Source organism: Clytia hemisphaerica, unplaced genomic scaffold (assembly GCF_902728285.1).
Source record: "Clytia hemisphaerica strain Z4C2 unplaced genomic scaffold, Clytia hemisphaerica genome assembly, whole genome shotgun sequence".
NCBI lineage: Eukaryota > Metazoa > Cnidaria > Hydrozoa > Leptothecata > Clytiidae > Clytia > Clytia hemisphaerica.
The window spans coordinates 1,715,825-1,742,094 of record NW_027103979.1 but is presented as its reverse complement, the minus strand read 5'-3'; the positions used below and the strand labels follow the sequence as shown (position 1 = coordinate 1,742,094).

The 26,270-nt window shown below is 33.7% G+C and overlaps 2 protein-coding genes across 4 annotated transcripts in view; one reads left to right on the top strand and one right to left on the bottom strand.

Annotated features, from left to right (window-relative positions):
- The window catches only part of LOC136810947 (zinc metalloproteinase-disintegrin-like EoMP06), a 179,583-nt gene that overhangs the window by 97,778 nt on the left and 55,535 nt on the right, over nt 1-26,270 (top strand). The gene's annotated exons all lie outside the window — the stretch shown is intronic.
- Nucleotides 2,994-14,336, bottom strand: LOC136810943 (uncharacterized). Of its 2 annotated transcripts, none has more exons than XM_067067530.1 (30): nt 13,329-14,336; nt 12,878-12,913; nt 12,635-12,670; nt 12,240-12,287; nt 11,815-11,862; nt 11,447-11,491; nt 11,106-11,147; nt 10,854-10,910; nt 10,482-10,710; nt 9,952-10,258; nt 9,282-9,720; nt 8,981-9,153; nt 8,533-8,654; nt 8,182-8,365; nt 7,967-8,005; nt 7,794-7,838; nt 7,391-7,447; nt 7,139-7,195; nt 6,887-6,943; nt 6,638-6,694; nt 6,329-6,367; nt 6,131-6,175; nt 5,870-5,941; nt 5,607-5,705; nt 5,387-5,428; nt 5,192-5,248; nt 4,520-4,747; nt 4,203-4,403; nt 3,679-3,747; nt 2,994-3,488 (listed from the first exon to the last, which is right to left on the bottom strand). In XM_067067530.1, the coding sequence occupies exons 1-30, from the start codon at nt 14,195-14,197 to the stop codon at nt 3,145-3,147; spliced, it is 4,143 nt and encodes a 1,380-aa protein (XP_066923631.1). In that variant the 5' UTR covers nt 14,198-14,336; the 3' UTR covers nt 2,994-3,144. The 2 variants fall into 2 exon arrangements, with proteins under 2 accessions (XP_066923631.1, XP_066923630.1); XM_067067529.1 differs by having other exon boundaries at nt 2,995-3,488; nt 5,607-5,711.

The window sequence follows — 26,270 nt, the reverse complement described above, 5'->3', positions numbered from 1 at the left end:
TATGGCGGAGAAAATTCAGGAAAATCTACGAAAACAACCGAATTCAGCATCAATTTACAACCTTTGCAGCCCATCTGAATGTGTTTCAAGTGAAGAAGGAAGATCCTAAATACACATTTGAATATAAGAAGTGCAATCGAATCGTACACTTCTTCTGTTAAAAGCTCTCCGTCTATCAAATCCAGTTATGTCTAACATATATATCGAGAGCTTTTATTTGTCGAAATTGTGTTGTGATTAATCCTGATCTATTGGAACGGGTTACTTCATGTGAAACATCAACAGTTTCAAGATTCCGGAAGGAGATAAAAGCTTGCGAAAATATAATGAAAGCCCAGGACGTAGAAATCACTTAACTTAAGTCCAAAGACGTCAATACAATGATCAGCGAATTAAAGGATAGCTTTGAGACCAGATTGGCAATGATTGAAAAGAAGATGGAAGACATCATTGAGAAGAAAGGAGAAAGTAGATCCCAAAGCTACGCAGCAGTCGTGTTAAGGCAAATTGAGAAGAACATAGAAAACGTACTTCGAAGGGAAAAACATGAGGAACAATAGATTCAATCCACGGCATGCAATGTAATTTTTCATGGTGTTGACGAATCCACTGAAGATTCAGAGGAGTCAACTATAAATATTATTAAGTTATTGCATAAAACCAATTTTTGGGGATGAAATATAATTTGTTTCTATGCTATCCATCCCTAACAATTTAAAGTGGTGTAACTCGAGAAAATGATAAAAAAATTGTGAAAGACTTAATGAGCATCTATTTTCTAATATGAAATTTATAAAAAAATTCCATTATGAACCATGGTAAAGCGATTTTTGAAAAAAAGTCCAGCATTTTTAAGCCGTAAAACGGCCGTACAGAACGTCCCACACTGTACTTTCACGGCCGGCGAAGGTATCAAATTTGGCATACTTCCCCCCTTTCACATGCTCAACGTCTCAAGAAAATTTCAATACGTAAATTCCACCCAGTCCGACGCTACGGAAGGGTCCCCTAAGGGCCTAGACCCCCCCGTAGAGCCTTCCTGCGACATTTTCAGAACTTGGGACCAATTTTTTCGGAATCTACACCATAAAAAGATGAAATATTAAAATTTGGATGAAAACGACGTAAGGGCCCCGACTCCGTTTCGAATGGCGAATACCCAGGTCTGTAAATTCAAAGCACTGCAAAAAGTTGTTCTCCGGTCGGTAGAGATGCTTCACGGGAAATTTGACCGGCTGAAAACGCCGTACGGCCCGGCAATCGTCCTTACGGGAAGGTGTCAAACGGGATTTAAGCAATTTTTTGACAGGGCACTGTGTGTTGAGTTTTAATGCTACGTCTTAGATCTTGTGCACACTTGTTCTCCGGTTCATTTTTTTCTAGTTTTGACGAATTTTCTCCAAGTTTCAAGCCTTTCCAAGCCTTCTAATGGCTTCGGAGGACTGATGGAGGGTGTTGGCTTTGAGGGAGAACAATGCAGTAGGTTTCCGAAGGGGTCCCAAAGGCTATGGGGGGCTGTGGAGGGCTGTAGGAGCCTGAATCGGTCCAACCGGGGAAATTTGCTTTACTGATCATTCGGTCCCACCGGAGGACTTTGCCTGACTGCTTAGTTGGCCTTGAGCAAAGTAAAAATAGCCAAAAAACATTCCAGGCATGCTCCACATCTATAGGAGGATGAAAACACCCGTTCTCTTCAGATCACAGAAGTTAAGCATAGTCGGAGTACTTGGATGGGGGAAGTTTTTCTTCTAGTAATGCTATGCTATGGTTTTGGGTGGATGTGCTTTTCTTTTGCATCTTTAGGCAAACCTCAAGAATGCTCTAAGGGGTCTTTAGAGATCATTAGCAAGCCATCACAGCCCATAGAAGTTTCATCGGTGCACAGCGAGAAGTAAGTTGGCCCAGTGGTATAAGGCTTTTGGTTCACGCACTGGGGATCCCTAGTTCGAATCGGGTCAAGGTCTTTTTTTAAATTTTCATCCAGGTTTTGATATTTTATGTTTTTTTTTATGTAGATTCCGAAAAAAAATGGTCCAAAGTCCTATACAGTTGACGGGAAGGCACTATGGGACTGTAAAGGACCTGTACGGAACTGGGCGGGTCTCACGACTTGAAACTTTCTGGAGACGTTAACAATGTTGAGGGGGGAGCATGCCAAATTTCATCACTCCACCGTCAGCGGTCGCCGGGCTACGGGCTGCGAAATGTTCTCGTTTTTAGCCCATCAAACTTTCCCTGAGGCCTCTCTACTGACTGGAGAACAATTTTGCAAAGTTTCAAAGACGTAGCATTAAAACTCTACACACAACGGCCGGTCTCTTTCAATTTTCTTTGCATGAGGGGTAAAATACACCTATAGATGGCATCCCTTTGAGGCTTCAATTTAACCTAACCCTAACAGAGGTTTCATAGAGAAATAAAAAGTCAAAAATATCATAAATCTCCTATCAATATTAACTTTAGGAAAGTTAACGCAGAGTCTACTTCCATTTTTGTGTTGAAAGACCTTCTTTTCAATTTTTCACTTTCAAGTTTAATGTTGCAATGCAAAGAAACAAATTTCAGGGTTGGGTTTCAAAGAGAAATAAAAAGTCAACAATATCTATCTCCTATCAAACTTTACTTTAGGGAAAATAACGCAAATTCTACTTCCGTTTTTGTGTTGAAACACCTTCTTTTTCGCTTTTTCTTTTTCAAGTAAAATGTTGCATTCTGAAAAAACAAATTTCAGGGATAGGTTTCATAAGAAAAGAAAATGTCAACATTAATTATCTCCTATAAATCTACATATAGATTTGAAGATAATATACAAAGACTTCAAAAGATACATTATATATGTAATAAAAGAAAAACACACTACACGTGCTATATACGTGATAGCGACAGTGAGGTTTTGTTTCAACGTTCGTTTATTCAACAATAATGATAGGTGAAATACCAATAAAAAAACCAAACACAAAACTTAGCTTATATCTCAGATTAGCTCCTTAGTATTCTAAATTTTGTATTTTATTTTCTTACTTTATATTTATTTTTTTATTGTAAATTTTAGCCTCTAACTATTTTCGAATCGAGCGAATACGACCGTTGAAATAAATCTCCACTGTTGCTATCACAAAGTAAAACATTAAAATAGAAAAATCACTAATGTTTTAAATCATAGTTGTAAAGTCTACGTGCTTCCAAAACAAACTCTTCAAACTTCGAAGTATCTTTTGTTCTCTTCTCTTTGATAAATTTTCTTGTCATACTGGTAATGACGTCTTTAAAGTGAGCATTCCATGTCAAGTCACAAAGCTGACGTGCTCTTGGATATGTGGTAGTGGCCACTCTTAAGGTGTCTTCGAAAAGCGACTTCTTAATATATTTTCCTTGTCGAATCAAGTCTTTGATGACAAACACCAAGATCAGTAATTGCTCCCGAGTTAGCTTTGTCGTCTGGTGCCAATCTTCAAGCGAAAAGTCTCGTCTGAATGATAACGTTTTATCTGGATATAATAGAATAAAATATTACCATTGTAATAGTGTAAGAAGAACTTTTTCTAAAATAAACTTTTCGTCATAATTAATATTTTGTTTGATTGATAGATTAAGGTAAATTTGTCTAGTCATTGAAAATACTTGATAAGACATTGCTTGTTTTCCCAGGTTTGATAATTAGAAAGACTTTAACCCTACCTTTGTCCATTTTGTTTTCATTTATGCTTTCTTCTTCTTTTTCTTCTTCCGCTTCGTCCTCAGATTGTGCTGAAATTTGAATACGCTTAACTTATCACTGTGCCTCCGTAAAAAGGTGGCCAATGTTTAGCTACAAATAAAGATTCAGATATTGAAATAAAGATCCAGTAAACAATTTTTATTCTCAAAAAGATATTATAGGTTTCAGTCAGAAAAGGATAAAACAAAAATAAACGGTTACAATGTAAGTGAGTTATGAATATATACAACTGAAATCTGACTACTTTTTACGATCAAGTAGTAATTAAAAAAATAGGTTAGACAGTCAGTCGAGAGATCGATAACGATGCAACAATACTTTTTAACGAATAACGTGTTAGTTAACGAATTAGGAATCTTTAAATAAAGCTGTTAGATATAAGATACCTCTTCTTTATTACTTTTAACGGAATCAACTTTATAATTTTCGAAATCAGATTAGTTAAATATCTTCTTTAAATTCAAGGAAATAAAAAAGAGCTTACTATTCGTTGCTCCTTCATAATGATGGGACAGAAAGTATGCGGCTTGTTCGGCAGATAGGTTTGTCTCGAATTGTGTTAACCAAATCAATGAGACGGGTATTAATAAGTTAAACTTTCGATGCAAATCTAACGAGTTTTTCGATGGGAAGAGTTCATCAACTGCCTTTTCAAAGTGTTCGTACAAATCATCTTTTAGAAAGCCTAAAAGATTTAGAACAAATATATCATAAAGCTCATTTTATTCAAGTATGAAACACCTTAATTTTAAAAATGAAATGTGTGTATTTACCGAAATACAGAGCTTAAATATAACTTACCCGTGTTTTGATAATGGTTTAACAGATGCACTGTGATTTGCTTCCCTTCATAATCAAAATGCTGTTTTGTACCAAACAAAACTTCGTATCGTGCAGAAGCACATCCACCCCCAACCAAAGACGAAAGATGCTTCCTGAAGGTGGTGTAAAAATTATCAACATCCTTTGATGTCAGGCGTTTCATCTTGTTATAAACCTCTTTAAGTTGTCTTCTTGGTACTTCCTCCTCTGAAAAGATTTTTTACATGAAATCAATAAATGATAAAAAGTCACGCAAACTAGTTTTCGTGTTGGACACTGATGGTTGTTTTAAATTCCTTTTCAAGGAAACAATTTTTAGGGATGACACCTTGAATTTGTTTTTAATTAGCTTAAAAAGTGAATACATTAATATATATTGAATTCAATATTCAAAAATATATTAAATGTTAAATTTCTGGGGAACACATAAGGAGTTTAGCCAGATTTCTATTAAGCAATTTTAATTATAAAGAGGTTTTTGTATGTGATGGTATACTTTGAAAAGTTTGGCAATAAACTAATAGTTACGTAGTTAGCCAGCATGTACCATCAACTAATCCTCAAAACCTCAAAACTTTTCTACGAAAGGTCACGATTCTGCGCAACACTTGTCATCTTTTAAACACCCAACGCTCGAATAAAATTATTTACCTTGAAACGTATCCTTTAGGAAGATTACTTCACCATCTTTACTGAGTACTTTTTTGCCTGTAACAAAAAGAATAATTTTCAGTGAATAGAAAATATTATTAATAACAAAGTTGAGGTACAGTTACAGAAAATAGTCAAATTATTTAGCATTGTTTGACTGTCAAGTGCATTAGCTGGAAAAAACTTTACACTTACTTTTGTCTGAATTCTCTTTAATTTCGATGTTTTCACGGAATGCTAAAATTTAAAAATAGGCAAACACTAGAATACAAAGTCATAAGATTTTTTTCTCTTCATTTTAAGCAAAACCCACTGTTTGAATCAAATATAGATTTCTTATCAGTTTTATTCAGATTAACTTAACAATAACTCATATCCAAATCCTTTTTTTTCAATGCAGAATATCTACACTTACTTTTGCCTGAGGTAGTTTTATGTTGGACGTCTTTAAGAACAACTTTAAAGTCCTTTAATTTGGTTTCTTCTTTTACAGTTGTTACTTCTTTTGTTTTGGCTAAAACTTAAATAGGTTAATAAATTCCAAAAAGGAAAAACTTAAATAAAAATATACATTACTTAAAATGAATAGTCGTCAGGATATCAATACATATGCAAAAAAACCACTGGAAGTAAAAGTAAAACATATATTTAAAATAGAAAAATAAAACTCAGTCTTACCGTCATTTAAAGGACTTATGTTAGAGACTTTGTCGATCAATTCATCCAAAATTTCTGAAATGATGGTAGATTCTAAAACATATAAAAACAACATCCTTTACTTTTTGAACACACGCATAGAAAAAAACAAAAAATGGTTACTAATGTTAAGAACAATATGGAAGCAGCTACAAGAACGATGCAAATTTAGTTTCTTTAATTTATTCACATAACCCTGAATCCCTAATAAATAACAATTTTAATAATAACGATTATACGCACCAGAACTGTCTTTTAAGTTGTTGATGTCAAACTCTATCGAAAAGTCTAAAGAATATAATGATAGAAAATAATTTATAACCTTTCCACTAAATTAAATTTTGATTGAAAAAACATTCTTTGGAAATGCCAAATTCAATTGTGAATTGAACAAATACTTTAAAAATCTAGATGACATTTCTTTGAGAAAGAATCACTTACTAATACTGCCATTGCCATCGTCATCGATCTCCATATCTCCTGAATAACAGAAAAATTAACAAAATAAATTAATCTAATGAATGAATATGATGTTTCTATAGAATTAAGATATAAAACCTCAATATCGAAATGTTACAAAGTGTATATGTGTCCGGGCAAGAAAAGTTGGCGGATGAAAAAGCAGGTCCTTTGAAAAATGGCTTAAAAAATTAATTGTCATAAGGTGATCCCTAAGTCTTGTTTCAGAACGATCTATTACAAAAGATCAATGATGCAATTAAAACAAAATTAAGATAAATGCAATCTTACCTGATGTCTCCTCAGAGGATCTCTTAATATCATGGGTTGTGTCGCTTTTTTCAATGCCTAAAGTGTTACAAATCATATAAAGTTTGTAAACCCCCTCGGTAACAAAAGGTGGCAGATAAAAGAGCAGGTCCTTTGAAAAATAGCTTCAAAATCTAATTAGCATATGGTGATCCCTAAGTCTTGTTTCAGAACGATCTATTACAAAAGAACAATGATGTCAAAACAAAATTACGATAAATGCAATCTTACCTGATGTCTCCTCAGAGGATCTCTTAATATCATGGGTTGTGTCACTTTTTTCAATGCCTAAAGTGTTACAAATCATATAAAGTTTGTAAACCCCCTCGGTAACAAAAGGTGGCAGATAAAAGAGCAGGTCCTCTGAAATATAGCTTCAAAAATTAATTGTCATAAGGTGATCCCTAAGTCTTGTTTCAGAACGATCTATTACAAAAGATCAATGATGCAATTAAAACAAAATTAAGATAAATGCAATCTTACCTGATGTCTCCTCAGAGGATCTCTTAGTATCATGTGTTGAGTCGCTTTCTTCAATGCCTAAAGTATTACAAATCATGAAAAATTTGGAAACATCCTCGGTAAGAAATGGTGGCAGATAAAAGAGCAGGTCCTTTGAAAAATAGCTTCAAAATCTAATTAGCATATGGTGATCCCTAAGTCTTGTTTCAGAACGATCTATTACAAAAGAACAATGATGCAATTAAAACAAAATTACGATAAATGCAATCTTACCTGATGTCTCCTCAGAGGATCTCTTAATATCATGGGTTGTGTCGCTTTCTTCAATGCCTAAAGTATTACAAATCATGAAAAATTTCGAAACCTCCTCGGTAAAAAAGATGGGGAAAGAAAATAAAGGGTCATTGACAGATGGTTTCACGTATCGTGATCCCTAAACTTTGTTCTTATACATTCCGTTAAAAAATCAATGCGGTTTTCTTTGTAAATACTTATACGTGTTCCAAAAACAGAGGATCTATCTTGTTTTACGTAATTTGGAAAAAACATGTTTTACTATAATTAAATAAACAGTACGACATTAATGTATGAGATAACATTTGTTTTGTTTTTTGGTTTAGAATTATCAAACAGCAGGTTCGCAAAGTCAGATGAATTGATATAAGTAACTACACACCATTACTTGATTCTGTACAAGTGTTTATATCCACACCTACTGCATCTAATGAAAAAAAAACCTCAAAGTATTAATGGATATATCTCTCCAAATGAGAAATATGACCCAATCCCTAAATATTGTTTCTGTAAAATCTGTTCAAAATCATGAAGAGAAAAATATAAATAAGTAACCTTCTTGTCCGATGTTGCTTTTTTCACCATCCATACTTCCTAGATGAAAGAAGCGAAATGAATATAAAATAATTGAATTCATGTTATGGCTGAAGTCTAAAAGGGTCACAATAAAGTTTTCCTATATACCAGCTTCTTACTACTTTCTCCTCATATCTATGATTTATTCATCAATAAAAGGCCAAATACACAGAGGAACAAAGCATTCTAGTTACCTAAAAGCGATCTCAGCTCTTCTACGATCTCCTCATCACAAGCATCTTCACCTGTTTCTTCCTTTATCATCGTGATATTCTTTTTGAGCCAATCTTTCAACTTCCCCGCGTTACTCGAAGTGGTCTTGATTGATTTTGCGAATTTCTTTGCCTCTGTCTGTAGTGTTTTGTCAATTCCAAAAACCTGACGTGTTTTAAGAGAGATGAAAACTGTCATGAAAAAAACTAACTTTTATCCATGAATGGATAAGCTGTTAAAAAGTCCGCTGTTACCACAATCAAATAAGTGAAGTCCATTTTTCAATGGATCGAGTTGAAACGTTTGTAGCTACTAATAGTATATTTAATTACCTCATAGCATTTAAGGCTCATTTGAATTGCCTCTCTGTGGTTGAATCGTGTAACGTAAAACTTTTTACTTGTGGTTGCTCGATGCTTCATAAAGAGTTCGGCAAACCTATCATAATCGACACCTAAACCAATGAACAAAGACAATTTTCTCCGTGTAAGTTAACATTTGAACAGAGTTCTTTGTGATTGTTTTATCAAAAGTTCTAAGTAGAATAATTAAAAATACAACGTATTTGATTTACCCATAACAGAGCTACTGTTGGCTACTACGTTGTTTTCGTTCTTCTAATCAAGGAAACATTTAAATGCTATGGTTGCATATCTTATCATATTCATTACAAAAATACAGTGCCTGCAAAGTTTTTGGATAGACTTTAATAATTTATGCACCTGTTTTATAGAAAATAAATAGAGAAAAAGTATCATTGCCGTATTTATTTAGTATAACCTTCATTTGCAGAAAATTCAGTTGCTATTGATATGCGAATCCTCGTTGGAGATATCCTTTCATCTAATTTCGTTCCCTTTAGGGAATCTGCTTCCTCGAAAGATTTGCTCATTGCCTTGCAGATAGCTGGGTGAGGAAGCGGTAACCCTGTCTGCGAAGATGGAAACATCGGTCTGATAGAAAAATGAATGAAATATTGTTAAGAGTTTAACTTTAAATAGTGAATTTTATAAAATGATTGCAGAAATGAATTTGAATGAACAGCAAACAATGATAAGTGATTGAGACAAAAAAAAAATACCTCTCATAAGATCTTTTGTCTTCATCGGTAACAAAGTATTTCCGACATCTTTTAATGTATGTATTAAACATTTGGTAAAGGTTAGCTGAAAGCACGATGATCTTCTGTCCATACAAAAGACTGGTTTTGTATCGTTTGTTTTTAAGAACATACGCCTTAAACTCTAAATCCCAATCCGCTTTCTTGAAATCTCTTAACGTCATGGTCATCAAGTTTGACGCCCTGACACCATTTGTGTAGCATAAAAAAACGAACAGCATATTCCTCGCTGCAAAGGCTTCCCTTAGCGTGAAAAATGAGTTTCTGTCGCTCAGCCTATTGACGATTTCTTTTACATAATTAGAATTGCCATATGCTGCAAAATCTTTGATTTGGAGAAGGTGGTCAAGTTTGTTATCCTGCACATCTTGCTGCCGCTGTTTTGTTGATTTGTTGAGACCTAAATTTGCGAAGTAAAAAAAATACTGGAAAGTGAGGTTGCATATCATTTGAAGCATTCAAAAAGCACAACTTTTCTATACTTTTTAAAGATATATGAAGATGTTTAGATTGACTATTTGATATATACTGCTGATATGATAAATAAATGTTGCTCTGCCACACGAATGTCACGAAGGTAACAAGTTGTACAGAATATGAATTTCATTATATATAAGTTTTAAGTTTAAACCTTTTTGGTTTGTCTTCATTTGTTTTCGGAATATTTTGATCTCAGCCAACTTCAAACCAAAATAAATTCTCCTTTCTTCAACAAAGTCGAGGAACAAAATGACAGCGCCTGTCTTGGTGGAGAGTGTAGTGGGTTTGTAGAAATTTTGTTTCTGGCAATCAAGGGGTTTTTTCATTTCAATTTCCATCTCAGCGACCAATGGATTAAAAAACACGTCCGACACATTTTCACCTGTCAGCAAAGTTTTGAAGCCACATGTAAGATTCACATCAATCGTTTTCCAAACATGCTTAACATGTGAAAGGATCTAAACGATAAAAAGTATACAATAAATCAGATTAAAAGTCAGCTTAGACTAAAATCTTTAGACAAATTCATGAGTTCCTTCGATTCTTACGACGCATGTCACATAGCTTGTATTATTATTCATTGTGGTTATCGTTATTAAGTAAAACAACCACTCATTATTTTGGTTAATGAGAAAAAATCACTAAACAAATTCTTAATGAGAGTAAAATAGTCGCTATTACCTCTTTGGCATTGGTCTCCTTCATTCTGCGACACAGGCACATCCAGTTCAGAAAATTATGTAAGAGTGCATCAGCATTCAAGAACAAATACTGTTGGGTGAGAGGATCAGTCCCAATATCTTCATGGTGGTTCTTAGTCATGTCAATTTTATCAGTCAGCTTGAAAATCTTGTAACTTGCTGTGACCATCTTGTGTGATGAAGCCTTTTTCAGTATCTTTTTCTTTCCACTGAATAATTGAAAATAGAAAAATCTATATTTTTGATCTTCTCTGATCTTTGTTTCACATTCAACATAAGTTATTCCATTCAAAAGAAAATTTAAGTGTAATTAATTCAGTTCATAACGAGTTTCTTGATCAAATTCACCTACTTGTTTCCGTCATCACTGTCGTCGTCACTCGATTCATCGGAATGTTGTCTTTTGAAACTAGTTAGAAACGGTTAAGAATAAGCTCAAAAAATATATTTTAGTAGCTGAAATGATTACCAAAGTGGCTTTAGAGCCTGTGTAAACACTCATCCCTGATTTTTGTTTCCTTAAAATGTATTAGCTATTTTGGCAGTCAAAGTAACACAATATATTAACCTTGTGATACAATATTTCCCATACATTCAAAATTACCTCGCTGAAGCCGATCGTGATGGACGCGACGATCTGGTTTTCCTGTAATACAAAGAACACTTTTTTTCACCAAAAGAAATGGTTGGAAGCAATTAAAATGTATGACATAACACATAACAGAAAAACCAATGTAATAGTTTGTAAATTTGTAATAGTTTAACAATAGTATTACACAAGGAGATGAGAAAAGCCCTGAGCACAAAAAAATTCAGTGAAGTCCGATCCCTTATTTTTGTTTCCTTAAGATGCAAAACTTTTTTAAATATTTCTCATGCCAAATTATGACGGTAAAAGCATCAAATACTATGAAACTTTATATAAGTAATTGTAAACTTTCTTACTGGGAAGTAAATGATGAACATGTTGCTGATGAACTCTGGAGTTCGCTGAAAATTAAAAACAAAAATATGTAAATGTCAAAAAGTAAAAACATTGAAAGAATTGAAAGCATACAGTTTGTGGTCTTTTTTTCTAGTTTCGACCCATCAAAATAAAATTAAAAAATGTGTACGCATATGTAATAGCTTAACAATGATATTAGGCAAGGAGATGAGAAAAGCTCTGAGTAAAAAATTTTTCAGTAAAGCCCGATCCCTTATTTTTGTTTCCTTAAGATGCAAAAATATTTTAAATATTTCTCATGCCAAATTATGACAGTAAAACCATCAAATACTATGAACTTCATATAAGTAATTGTAAACTTTCTTACCGAGAAGTAAATGATGATGAACATGTTGCTGATGAGCTCTGGAGTCCACTGAAAATTAAAAAAAAAATTGTAAATGTCAAAAAGTAAAAACATTTAAAGAATTGAAAGCATACAGTTTGTGGTCCTTTTTTCTAGTTCCGAACCCATCAAAATAAAATTAAAAAATGTATACGCACATGCTAAATTTAAGCCCCATCGAGTTTCAAGTTTTATTTAAAGGCTCTGGCTTTTTGTAATATTTTAACATTAATATTACACAAGGTGATGAGAAAAGCCCTTAGTACAAAATTTTTCAGTTAATCCCGATCCCTTATTTTTGTTTCCTTAAGATGTTAAAATATTTTAAATATCTCTCAAGCCAAATTACGACATTAAAACCATCAAATACTATAAAAATTCATATAAGTAATTTTAAACTTTCTTACCGAGAAGTAAATGATGATGAACATGTTGCTGATGAGCTCTGGAGTTCACTGAAAATTAGAAAGAAATTGTAAATGTCAAAAAAATAAAAACATTGAAAGAATTGAAAGCATACAGTTTGTGGTCCTTCTTTCTAGTTCCGAACCCATCAAAATAAAATTAAAAAATGTATACGCACATGCTAAATTTAAGCCCCATCGAGTTTCAAGTTTTATTTAAAGGCTCTGGCTTTTTGCAATATTTTAACAATAATATTGCACAAGAAGATGAGAAAAATCCCGAGCACAAAAGTCTTCAGTAAAACCCGATCCCTTATTTTTGTTTCCTTAAGATGTAAAACTTTTTAAATATATCTCATGCTAAATTACTCAACGCAGCAAATAACTCTCTATCTTACCACTGCGAATTTAATGGAAACGATGATCTTGATGTGCTGTAATGCAGAAGAAATGTTTACTTTCACAAAAAATAACTGTAGAAATATATTAATGGCTGCATTCAATAAAAATAACAGGATAGTAAAATCAAGTGGTATTTCAGAGATAGAAGACCTTGAGAATCATATAAGTTATCCAAATGAAACATTTCTTTTTTTGTTAATGTGTAAAGAAATTGTAAGAGATAGAATGGCTTATATTACCTAGGAATTTCCTCTCTAAATAATGATTGCTGTTCCCTGTAATAAAAAAAGAGAAAGAAACTAACAGAAGTGTTAAAAAATTATTTTTTTAAGCATAGGGTAATTTTTGCTAAGCCTGGGTATTTGCTTTAATTTCTGTTGTCCTGCAACAATAGATCTATCGTTTTCAAAACAAAACCCACCCTTGTGATGCTTATAAATAAAAAAACGTGTAGTGGGAGTAAAACAAACGACTGTCTTGAATGATTTAAACGATCTTCTCGTCAAGAGGAGTGAAAAGTCATTGAAATGATGAGATCAATGATACATGAAACAGTGGTATGAAACGCCCAAATATTAAGAAAAAATAAAAAGAGAATATAAACTCTCAAAGTTCATTTTATCCTGTTCAATTGCGCTATTACCATACTAGTCTATCTAAATTTGGCAAGTAATTACAAGAAGGACTTACCTTGCATGTTTCAGGTTTTGAAAAGAATTTCTGAAACTGCGAAAGCTTTCATAGGCCAAGTTGCATTCCATCATAAACTTTTTATATTGAGAAGAGTGTCGTTTTATGTTGTGAGCTTTTGATGCTACGTGTGAATCTAAGCGTTCAAAGAAATATCCACATTCACAACATGGTGCAGGTTCCATTGACTTAAATTTTTGCATTTTAGTTAGGTGAGAAAACTGACGTTTTCGGTAGGATTGTTCCAAAATGGCCATGTTTGTTGGCCAATTATGTGTAGATTTACGCGTCAAATGATCCTTTAGATTGACACCCTTAAAAGTGCAACTTTTAAAGGGACAGGTTACTTCTTTGATCATTTCCATGGGATTTTTGATAGTGTTAAGCTCTCCAAATGCACTCATGAGATCTTCTCGAATTCTGGACTGTTTTGCCTTTAATATGCTATCATCTACGTCAAACTCTGATAAATCAACAGAAAAGTCGTCAATATCTGGGTAATAATGTATGTTTTTCCAGTCAGGCGATTTCGGTTGTGTCTTCTTTCTTTTCTTTTCCTTCTTCTTTCCTTCTTTTCTTTTGTGTTTGACTTTAGATTCAGAAACCTTTGATGATAAAACAACTTTCTTTCTTTTTTGATGTCTTTTAGGGTCAAAGTCTTCATCTCCATCACTTTCCCCATCACTTTCTTCATCTTCTTCACTTTCTTCATCTTCTTCACTATCTTTATCATCTTCAAAATCTTCTTGATCTTTATCGTCTGAATTTGGACCGCCATTTGAAAGTTCCTTTCTTTTATCAACTATTGCTTTCTTTATACAGTTAACCATCCGCATATCGTTTGGCCCTTTTAAAAGTTGGCTACCCATATTGTTTTTCTTTGCGACTTGTTTGATTGTAACGTCAGCCAAAACATCACATAACCGTTTTAAATAGCATGCGTTACATGTCTTTCTTAGTTGGAGCTCAGGTATGGAGTATAGGGCTCCACACTCTTTACACGTGTACATCTTAAAAAGAAAAATAATAATAAACATCAAAAGTTAACAGGAAACTATTAATAAATGACAGACATAACTATGAAAATTATTCATTACTAACTTTTAATAAGACTTTTGATAAAGGAAAGATAAATAGTTAACAAATTACAAATGAGCTTTGGAAGTGAGTTTTAAACTCAACAAATGATTATCCAAGTGTTTCTTTGACCATATTTGTCTCTTTATGAAAGGACAAGGCTTGGTAGGAAAGATTATTATTTTTGTAAAATAAAATAAAAAACAAATTCTAATAGAAAATAATTTCTAGATTGCATGGTTTGATGGTCAAAGAAACACTTGGACCATCAAACGCTAAATGATGTTACAGAGAAGAAAACAGTTTACATAGAAATCCCATGCACTATGAACATCCCATCCCTAAATTTTACTTTTGTATTAACGCTTTCCTTTAAGCATTTGTTTTTTTTACTTTTTTGAATCACACTAAACAAGGCTTAGTAAGAAAGAAAATTATTTTGTATTGAATTGAGAAATATTTCTAGAACACATGGTTTCAAATATTACACAATACTGCAGATAGAAAAAGTTCATACTAAATTAAGACGCACTATAAGCATTCCATCCCTAAATTTTGTTTCTGTGTTTAAAACTTTCCTTTAGGCATTGGGTTTCTTTCTTTTTTTAATGTACAGCTAATAAAATTGATTGACAAGAGAAAAAAATTACAAACACTTTACAATCATACAATTGACTTTCCATGTATATAAAACAAGTTTGAAATACGTCAAAAGTTATAAGCAAACATAATTTTTGAATCACACTAAACAAGGCTTAGTAAGTAAGAAAGAAAATTATTTTGTATCAAATTGAGAAATATTTCTAGAACACATGGTTTGATTATCAAGAAACATTTTGACTGTCAAATACTACACAATACTGCAGATAGAAAAAGTTCATACTAAAATAAGACGCATTATAAGCATTCCATCCCTAAATTTTGTTTCTGTGTTTAAAACGGCAGTAGTAAGAAAGAAAATTATTTTGTATCAAATTGAGAAATATTTCTAGAACACATGGTTTGATTATCAAGAAACATTTTGACTATCAAATACTACACAATACTGCAGTTAGAAAAAGTTCATACTAAAATAAGACGCATTATAAGCATTCCATCCCTAAATTTTGTTTCTGTGTTTAAAACGGCAAAAAAATGAGTTTTGAGAAGCCGGGGAATCGAAACCACTTGTACGTTTCATTTCAAATTTGAAACACTTTTAGATATCATAATGTTCAAGTTCATTTCAAAAGTTGAGATCAAAATTTGAATCATATCAAAAGTTATCAGCAAACACAAGTTTTATAAGTTACGCGGTAAAAATATTGGGTTTCGACAAGCCGGGAATCAAAACCACTTGTACGTTTCATTTCAAATTTAAAACACTTTTACATATCATAATGTTCAAGTTCATTTCAAAATTTGAGATCAAAATTTGAATTATGTCAAAAGTTATATAAGCAAACACAAGTTTTATAAGTTATGCGGTCAAAAAAATTGGGTTTTGACAAGCCGGGGAATCAAAACCACTTGTACGTATCATTTCAAATTTGAAAGACTTTTACATATCATAATGTTGAAGTTCATTTCAACATTTGAGATCAAAATTTGGATTATGTCATAAGTTATAAGCAAACACAAGTTTTAAAAGTTACGCGGCAAAAAACGGGTTTTGACAAGCCGGGGAATCAAAACCACTTGTACGTTTCATTTCAATTTTGAAACACTTTTAGATATCATAATGTTTCAGTTCATTTCAAAATTTGAGATCAAAATTTGAATTGTATCAAAAGTTATAAGCAAAAACAAGTTTTATAAGTTACGCGGCAAAAAAATTGGTTTTGACAAGCCGGGGAATCAAAACCGCTTGTACGTTTCATTTCAAATTTGAAACACTTTTAGATATCATAATGTTCAAGTTCATTTCAAAATTTGAGATCAAAATTTGAATAATATCAAAAGTTATAAGCAAACACAAGTTTTATAAGTTAAGCGGTAAAAAAAATGGGTTTTGACAAGCCGGGAATCAAAACCACTTGTACGTTTACTTTCAAATTTGAAACACTTTTAGATATCATAATGTTCAAGTTCATTTCAAAATTTGAGATCAAAATTTGAATCATATCAAAAGTTATAAGCAAACACAAGTTTTATAAGTTAAGCGGTATAAAAAATGGGTTTTGACAAGCCGGGGAATCAAAACCACTTGTACGTTTACTTTCAAATTTGAAACACTTTTAGATATCATAATGTTCAAGTTCATTTCAAAATTTGAGATCAAAATTTGAATCATATCAAAAGTTATAAGCAAACACAAGTTTTATAAGTTACACGGTCAAAAAAATGAGTTTTGACGCGCCGGGGAATCAAAACCACTTGTACGTTTCATTTCAAATTTGAAACACTTTTAGATATCATAATGTTCAAGTTCATTTCAAAATTTGAGATCAAAATTTGAATCATATCAAAAGTTATAAGCAAACACAAGTTTTATAAGTTACGCGGTAAAAAAATGGGTTTTGACAAGCCGGGGAATCAAAACCGCTTGTACGTTTACTTTCAAATTTGAAACACTTTTACATATCATAATGTTGAAGTTCATTTCAAAATTTGAGATCAAAATTTGAATCGTATCAAAAGTTATAAGCAAACACAAGTTTTATAAGTTACGCGGTCAAAAAAATGAGTTTTGACGCGCCGGGGAATCAAAACCACTTGTACGTTTACTTTCAAATTTGAAATACTTTTAGATATCATAATGTTCAAGTTCATTTCAAAATTTGAGATCAAAATTTGAATCATATCAAAAGTTATAAGCAAACACAAGTTTTATAAGTTAAGCGGTAAAAAAAATGAGTTTTGACGCGCTGGGGAATCAAAACCACTTGTACGTTTACTTTCAAATTTCAAACACTTTTGGACATCATAATTTTCAAGCTTATTGCAAAATTTGAGATCAGAATTTGTATTTTATCAAAAGTTATAAAAGCTTATGCAAGAGCACACAATGTTTTTGAGCTGTATAATAAGGAAACAAAAACTTAATAAGGAAACAACACCAGATTTTTGGCCAATAACACTATTTAACTTTAAAACTTTCATAATCTGTTAACTTTTAATCTTTCATAATCTCTCATGCATCAATTACAATTTTACAATTCCCTGACCAAAAGCATCAAAACAATTCTAAATTTTAAAGAAGAAGTGCACATATGCCTCGACGCGCCATCTTTAAATTTAAGAATTACCTTCTTTTTACTCTAGTTGTTTAAGGTTTGCCGAGCGGAAGCTTTAAAAAAATCAGTTTGAGCACGGTTAAAACGCGTGACCGTCCCGAGAAGTATAACTTAATAGTTAATTGATATTCCGATTGCGTATTGGTGGCCGCCGCAATTTTTTTTCCGTACATGGACGGGAGTATCATCGACGGTCGGGAGTATCTCATCTTTGTTGTTTGGTTTTGTTGTTTGGAATTCCTTAGGTCAGGGTTGCTAGTAACGGCTCGAATTTCACACAGGTTACAAAAGGGGAAATTTTACCGATATTATAATAACATTGCCCCCGTCTTTTCTGTCATTCTATAAGTATTTTCAAATTTTGTGTTCTGCCGTGCAAGTGGCTCAACGGATAGCGCGCTTGTTTTCTGATCAGAAACTTTTTCATTTTGTGATTAGAACCCCGCTCGGGTCGATATTTCAAGAATTAAGATAAGTTTAAGATACTCCCGCCCGTCGATGATACTCCCAACCGTCAAGATGAGATACTCCCGTCCATGTACGGAAAAGAAATTTGCCCGCCCACCCACGCTAAAGCTCTAAATGGGCGGGCTAATAGCCAATTGGTGAGGAATGGTTGTCATCCATTCATTGATGTGCCGACAACTCTAGTTGGTTTCAGACGTCCTATTTGCGCTAAGCGAAGAAATTGGCAGTTGAACCCAACAAGGCCCGAAAATTGGCCCTGGGGCCCATACTTTTCTTTGATATTCGTTGCGCGGTCAGGCGAAATTCCGTATAATCAAAACCTTCCAGATGTTTAATATTTTCCCGATCTTCAGAGCAGCGTGTCGAAAGAAAATTCGTTGGAATTTATCTGCTAGATAGAATATAGAAATTCACGATCTTAGAAAACACAGAGACAAAAATCAGGGACGGTCGCTATTTTTAGGTACCAACATTTTCAAATAGTCAGTAAAGAAGAAGTTGTAGTTCTGCATCAATCACATTATTGATATTAACTTATGAAAAAAGCTTTCAAGCATCCATATTGTGAAGTTTCTCTTTTTTAAGAATATGAATAGAAAAGAATTAAAATCAAACATATTGCCTAAGCAAAATTTAAAGATCAGTTAATATAGTTTCTTTGATTATTTTTTTGAGTCCTTGCCATATCTTCATAGCTTGTTTATTGAAGTAAGGAAAATAATTTTGAAACGATATTTTCTTTTAAAACTTCTTTACTCACGTTTTTCATTTTTATATTTGTCTGCCTGTCATTTACATTGAATAAGATTTTATGAAACCTTTTTAAATTTACTGCGAGATAAGTATATGAAGTCTCTAATGCATATGAAGTATTTCAAACAAAACAGAAAAACAAACATGATTGTAGATTTTAACATTAGTCTTTAACTCTAGTTTTCAGAACTCATTTTTACCAAAATCAAAGTATGTTGTATGGCTTTATCTGACGGCGTTTCGACGTTTCAACGTTTCAATTTTTTCGGGACAAACTTGGCATGTTATCTTAGAAAGGAATCTTTGAAAGGAATGTTAAATGCATCACAACTTGATAATAGATTGAAACGGTAGACTTTAACTCTATACTTCAGACTTTATTTTCACCAAAAGCAAAGCATGTGGTACGGCTTTATCTATCGAAGCCCGTTTCAATTTTTTTGGAGACAAGCTAACTTAGTGTTAAGCGTGCAAACTGCAAAAAATAGCAATTTCATTTATCCACTCTTACAGCATTATCGAGACATTGCTTTTTAAACTATTCTAACTATATAAATTCATGAGATTAAGGCAATTTTGAATTATTGCATAAAAACAACTTTTGGGGATGAAATATAATTTGTTCCTATGTTATCCATCCCTAAAAGTTTAAAGTGCTCTAACTCGAAACAATCATAAGAAAATTGCAAAAGAATTAATGGCCATCTATTTTGTAACATGAAGTTTATGGAAAAAATCTCATTTTCCATTATGAACAGTGGTAAATCGTGTTTTTAAAGATGATGATTTTGGTACATTATTAGGCTGATTTTAAAGTTATGTGAAAAGGGTTTCTTTATTTAGATCAGGTCTGAGAAGTAAATCAAAAAGTTATGTACATTGAAGCATCCCATTTGAGTAAGATGAAAATAATATTTCGGATAATAATCTTGAAATGTACTTCATGATTAATCTAAGTTTTACCCCATTCTTTCAGAGAGTACAATACGTACACATATACCCACTCTATTAAAGCTTTTTAACTATTCATGCAACTTGGCATTTTATCTTACGAAGGAACTTTTGAAAGGAATGTTAAAAGATTCACGACATGATAATATATTTAAACGGTAGACTTTAACTCTATACTTCAGACTTAATTTTCACCAAAAGCAAAGCATGTGATAAGGTTTTATCTATCGACGCCCGTTTCAATTTTCTTTTGGATACAAGCAAAAAATAGAAGTTTTATTTATCCACTCATACAGCATTATCAAGACATTGCTTTTTAAACTATTCTAGCTATATAAATTCATGAGATTTAGGCAATTTTGAATTAATGCATAAAAACAAGTTTTGGGGATGAAATATAATTTGTTCCTATGTTATCCATCCCTAAAAGTTTAAAGTGCTGTAACTCAAAAAAATCATTAGAAAATTGCAAAAGAGTTAATGAGCATCTATTTTGTAACATGAAGTTTATGTATGGGAATATTTAATTTTCCGTTAGGAACCGTGGTAAATCGTGCTTTTAAAGATAACGATTTTATGATATTATTAGGCTGGTTTTATAGTTATGTGAAAAGGGTTTCTTTATTTAGATCAGGTCTGAGAAGTAAATCAAAAGGTTATATACTTTGAAGCAACCCATTTCAGTAAGATGAAAATAATATTTTAGATAATAATTTTGAAATGTACTTCATGATTAATCCAAGTTTTACCCCATTCTTTCAGAGATTACGTACACATATACCAACTCTATTAAAGCTTTTTAATTATTCATGCAACTTGGCATTTTATCTTAGGAAAGAACTTTTGAAAGGAATGTTAAATGATTCACGACATGATGATAGATTTAAACGGTTACTTCAGACTTTATTTTCAACAAAAGGAAAGCATATGGTACGGCTTTATCTATCGACGCCCATTTCAATCTTTTTTGGAGACAAGCTGACTTAGTGTTAAGCGTGCAAACTGCGAAAAATATCAGTTTTATTTATCCACTCTTACAGCATTATCGAGACATTGCTTTTTAAACTATACTAACTATTAAAATTCATGAGATTAAGGCAATTCTGAAGTATTGCATAAAAACAAGTTTTGGGGATGAAATATAATTTGTTCCTATGTTATCCCTCCCTAAAAGTTTAAAGTGTTCTAACTCGAAAAAATCATAAGAAAATTGCAAAAGAGTTAATCACCATCTATTTTGTAACATGAAGTTTATGGGAAAATCTCATTCTCCGTTAGGAACCGTGGTAAATCGTGTTTTTAAAGATAGTGATTTTATTATAATATTAGGCTGATTTTATAGTTATGTGAAAAGGGTTTCTTTATTTAGATCAGGTCGGAGAAGTGAATCAAAAGGTTATATACTTTAAAGCAATGCATTTGAGTAAGATGAAAATAATATTTCAGATAATAATTTTGAAATGTACTTCATGAATAATCCAAAGTTTACCCCATTCTTTCAGAGAGTACACATAAACCGACTCCTTTAAAGCATTTTAACTATTCATGCAACTTGGCATTTATCTTAGGAAGGAACTTTTGACAGGAATGTTAAACGAATCACGACATGATAATAGATTCAAACGGTAGACTTTAACTCTATACTTCAGACTTTATTTTCACCAAAAGCAAAGCATGTGGTACGGCTTTATCTATCGAAGCCCGTTTCAATTTTTTTGGAGACAAGCTAACTTAGTGTTAAGCGTGCAAACTGCGAAAAATATCAGTTTTATTTATCCACTCTTACAGCATTATCGAGACATTGCTTTTTAAACTATACTAACTATTAAAATTCATGAGATTAAGGCAATTTTGAATTATTGCATAAAAACAACTTTTGGGGATGAAATATAATTTGTTCCTATGTTATCCTATGTTAAAGTGTTCTAACTCAAAAAAATCATAAGAAAATTGCAAAAGAGTTAATCACCATCTATTTTGTAACATGAAGTTTATGGGAAAATCTCATTCTCTGTTAGGAACCGTGGTAAATCGTGTTTTTAAAGATAGTGATTTTATTATAATATTAAGCTAATTTTATAGTTATGTGAAAAGGGTTTCTTTATTTAGATCAGGTCTGAGAAGTAAATCAAAAGTTTATATACTTTGAAGCAACCCATTTTAGTAAGATGAAAATAATATTTTAGATAATTATCTTGAAGTGCACTTCATGATCAATTCAAGGTTTACCCCATTCTTTAAGAGAGTACGTACACATATACAAACTCTATTAAAGCATTTTAACTATTCATGAAACCTGGCATTTTATCTTAGGAAGGAACTTTTGAAAGGAATGTTAAATGTTGGACGACATGATAATAGATTTAAACGGTAGACTTTAACTCTATACTTCAGACTTTATTTTCACCAAAAGCAAAGTATGTGGTACGGCTTTATCTATCGACGCCCGTTTAAATTTTTTTGGAGACAAGCTAACTTAGTGTTAAGCGTGCAAACTGCAAAAAATAGCAATTTCATTTATCCACTCATACAGCATTATCGAGACATTGCTTTTTAAACTATTCTAACTATATAAATTCATGAGATTAAGGCAATTTTGAATTATTGCATAAAAACAACTTTTGGGGATGAAATATAATTTGTTCCTATGTTATCCATCCCTAAAAGTTTAAAGTGCTCTAACTCGAAACAATCATAAGAAAATTGCAAAAGAATTAATGGCCATCTATTTTGTAACATGAAGTTTATGGAAAAAATCTCATTTTCCATTATGAACAGTGGTAAATCGTGTTTTTAAAGATAATGATTTTATTATTTTATTAGGCTGATTTTATAGTTACGTGAAAAGGGTTTCCTTGTTTAGATCAGTTCTGAGAAGTACTTTGAAGCAACCCATTTGAGTAAGATGAAAATAACTTTTTAGATATTGATCTTGAAGTGCACTTTATGATTAATCCAAGTTTTACCCAATTCTTTCAGAGAGCGCGATACCCAACCCACTCCATTAGACTTTTTTAACTATTTATGAAACTTGAAATTTTATCTTAGGAAGAAATTTAAGAAAGGAATGCTAAATGCATTACGACATGATAATAAAATTTAACGGTAGACTTTAGTGGTAGATATCAGACTTCACTTTCACCAAAAGCAAAGTATGCTGTACAGCTTCATCTATTGATGCCCGTTTCAATTTTTCTGAAGACAAGATGATTTAGTGTTAACGCAGGGAAATTGCGAAAAGTAGCATTTTCTTCAAGAAGTTTTATTTATCCACTCTTACAACATTATCAAGACATTTCTTTTGAAAACATCTTAAATTCATGTACATCATTAAAAGGATCTTTTGAAAAAAACATTTTTTTAAATTTTGCTGACGCAGTGATATTGCAAATTTTAGTATTTAGCTGATTAGTGCTGACGTCAGAAAAATTAAAAAAAAAATTTGCAAAAACGTTTCTATTAATGATATGCAACTATAATCCAAATTTCATTTTTTACCCTTAGCCTAACTAGAGTTATTAAAACAACAAGTTTTCCTTACGTCAGCATTTTTCGGTTTTTACGGTTTTTTGATAAAATCTAAATTCAAGTAACACCGATTTTTATTTTCTACATCGTAATGCGCTTCTCAAAAGGTATAATTTATTATGCTAGGAGGGGTGGAACTGCTTCCGAAAACTTAACGAAAGTTTGGATTATACGCAATACTTTACCAGAGTACCAAAACACTTAAGAAAAAAATACAAGTTTCAGAGATTCCCCTTCAGTGCTTTTGAGTCCTTCTAAAAGTCAGAAACAATCAAACTGTGTTGAGATAAACCGAAAAATAGTCTCCAGATGAAAAATGACATCATCTTAACAATATAAAATAAAAATAGAAAGATTTTCACCTTAAAAGTAATGTCCTTGTAAAGAAACCATGCTATCTGCAATTTATAGCAAACAAATTCCATCCCTATACTGGAATGGCCTATAAAAGCTTAAAACAAGGATTTATATCACAGAAACAAATGAAAAATAGCATAGAAACAATTCACATTGCAGCAAGACAAAAATCTATAGTATTGAAACAAAAATTTGTTTCCCTGCTATAAATTTTGTTTATATGTGATAAATTCGCATAGAAACAAAAAATTATAGCATATAAACAAAGGATACTAGCGAATCAAAAACGCATCGCATATAGACAAAAATTTATCTTAAAGAGACAAATTAGTTTTCCAAGACCATAACCCTAACCCTAACCCTAACCCTAACCCTAACCCTAACCCTAACCCTAACCCTAACCCTAACCCTAACCCTAACCCTAACCCTAACCCTAACCCTAACCCTAACCCTAACCCTAACCCTAACCCTAACCCTAACCCTAACCCTAACCCTAACCTAACCCTAACCCTAACCCTAACCCTAACCCTAACCCTAACCCTAACCCTAACCCTAACCCTAACCCTAACCCTAACCCTAACCCAACCCTAACCCTAACCCTAACCCTAACCCTAACCCTAACCCTAACCCTAACCCTAACCCTAACCCTAACCCTAACCCGAACCCTAACCCTAACCCTAACCCTAACCCTAACCCTAACCCGAACCCTAACCCGAACCCTAACCCTAACCCTAACCCTAACCCTAACCCTAACCCTAACCCTAACCCTAACCCTAACCCTAACCCTAACCCTAACCCTAACCCTAACCCGAACCCTAACCCTAACCCTAACCCGAACCCTAACCCTAACCCTAACCCTAACCCTAACCCTAACCCTAACCCTAACCCTAACCCTAACCCTAACCCTAACCCTAACCCTAACCCTAACCCTAACCCTAACCCTAACCCTAACCCTAACCCTAACCCTAACCCTAACCCTAACCCTAACCCTAACCCTAACCCTAACCCTAACCCTAACCCTAACCCTAACCCTAACCCTAACCCTAACCCTAACCCTAACCCTAACCCTAACCCTAACCCTAACCCTAACCCTAACCCTAACCCTAACCCTAACCCTAACCCTAACCCTAACCCTAACCCTAACCCTAACCCTAACCCTAACCCTAACCCTAACCCTAACCCTAACCCTAACCCTAACCCTAACCCTAACCCTAACCCTAACAGCAAAAATGAGTGGTTAGGGGGTGTTCTAGGGCTTGGCTAAGGTTCAGAAGGCCAGGAAAAGAAGTTTGAGTCACCGCGTTTGGCTTGGCAGGGTAAATGCGGTGAAAGCATAGCAAAAATGAGTGGTTAGGGGGTGTTCTAGGGCTTGGCTAAGGTTCAGAAGGCCAGGGAAAGAAGTTTGAGTCACCGCGTTAGGGCTTGGCTAAGGTTCAGAAGGCCAGGAAAAGAAGTTTGAGTCACCGCGTTTGGCTTGGCAGGGTAAACGCGGTAAAAGCATAGCAAAAACGAGTAGTTATGGGGTGTTCTAGGGCTTGGCTAAGGTTCAGAAGGCCAGGAAAAGAAGTTTGAGTCACCGTGTTTGGCTAGGCAGGGCAAACGCGATGAAAGCATAGCAAAAATGAGTGATTAAGGGGTGTCCTAGGGCTTGGCTAAGGTTCACAAGGCCAGGAAAAGAAGTTTGAGTCACCGCGTTTGGCTTGGCAGGGTAAACGCGGTAAAAGCTTAGCAAAAATGAGTGGTTAGGGGGTGTTCTAGGGCTTGGCTAAAGTTCAGAAGGCCAGGAAAAGAAGTTTGAGTCACCGCGTTTGGCTAGGCAGGGCAAACGCGATGAAAGCATAGCAAAAATGAGTGGTTAGGGGGTGTTCTAGGGCTTGGCAAAGCTTCAGAAGGCCAGGAAAAGAAGTTTGAGTCACCGCGTTTGGCTAGGCAGGGCAAACGCGATGAAAGCATAGCAAAAATGAGTGGTTAGGGGGTGTTCTAGGGCTTGGCTAAGGTTCAGAAGGCCAGGAAAAAAAATTGAGTCACCGTGTTTGGCTTGGCAGGGTAAACGCGGTGAAAGCATAGCAAAAATGAGTGGCTAGGGGGTGTTCTAGGGCTTGGCTAAGGTTCAGAAGGCCAGGAAAAGAAGTTTAAGTCATCGTGTTTGGCTTGGCAGGGTAAACGCGGTGAAAGCATAGCAAAAATGAGTGGTTAGGGGGTGTTCTAGGGTTTGGATAAGGTTCAGAAGGCCAGGAAAAGAAGTTTGAGTCACCGCGTTTGGCTTGGCAGGGTAAACGCGGTAAAAGCATAGCAAAAATGAGAAGTTACGGGGTGTTCTAGGGCTTGGCTAAGGTTCAGAAGGCCAGGAAAAGAAGTTTGAGTCACCGTGTTTGGCTAGGCAGGGCAAACGCGATGAAAGCATAGCAAAAATGAGTGATTAAGGGGTGTCCTAGGGCTTGGCTAAGGTTCAGAAGGCCAGGAAAAGAAGTTTGAGTCACCGCGTTTGGCTTGGCAGGGTAAACACGGTGAAAGCATAGCAAAAATGAGTGGCTAGGGGTTGTTCTAGGGCTTGGCTAAGGTTCAGAAGGCCAGGAAAAGAAGTTTGAGTCAC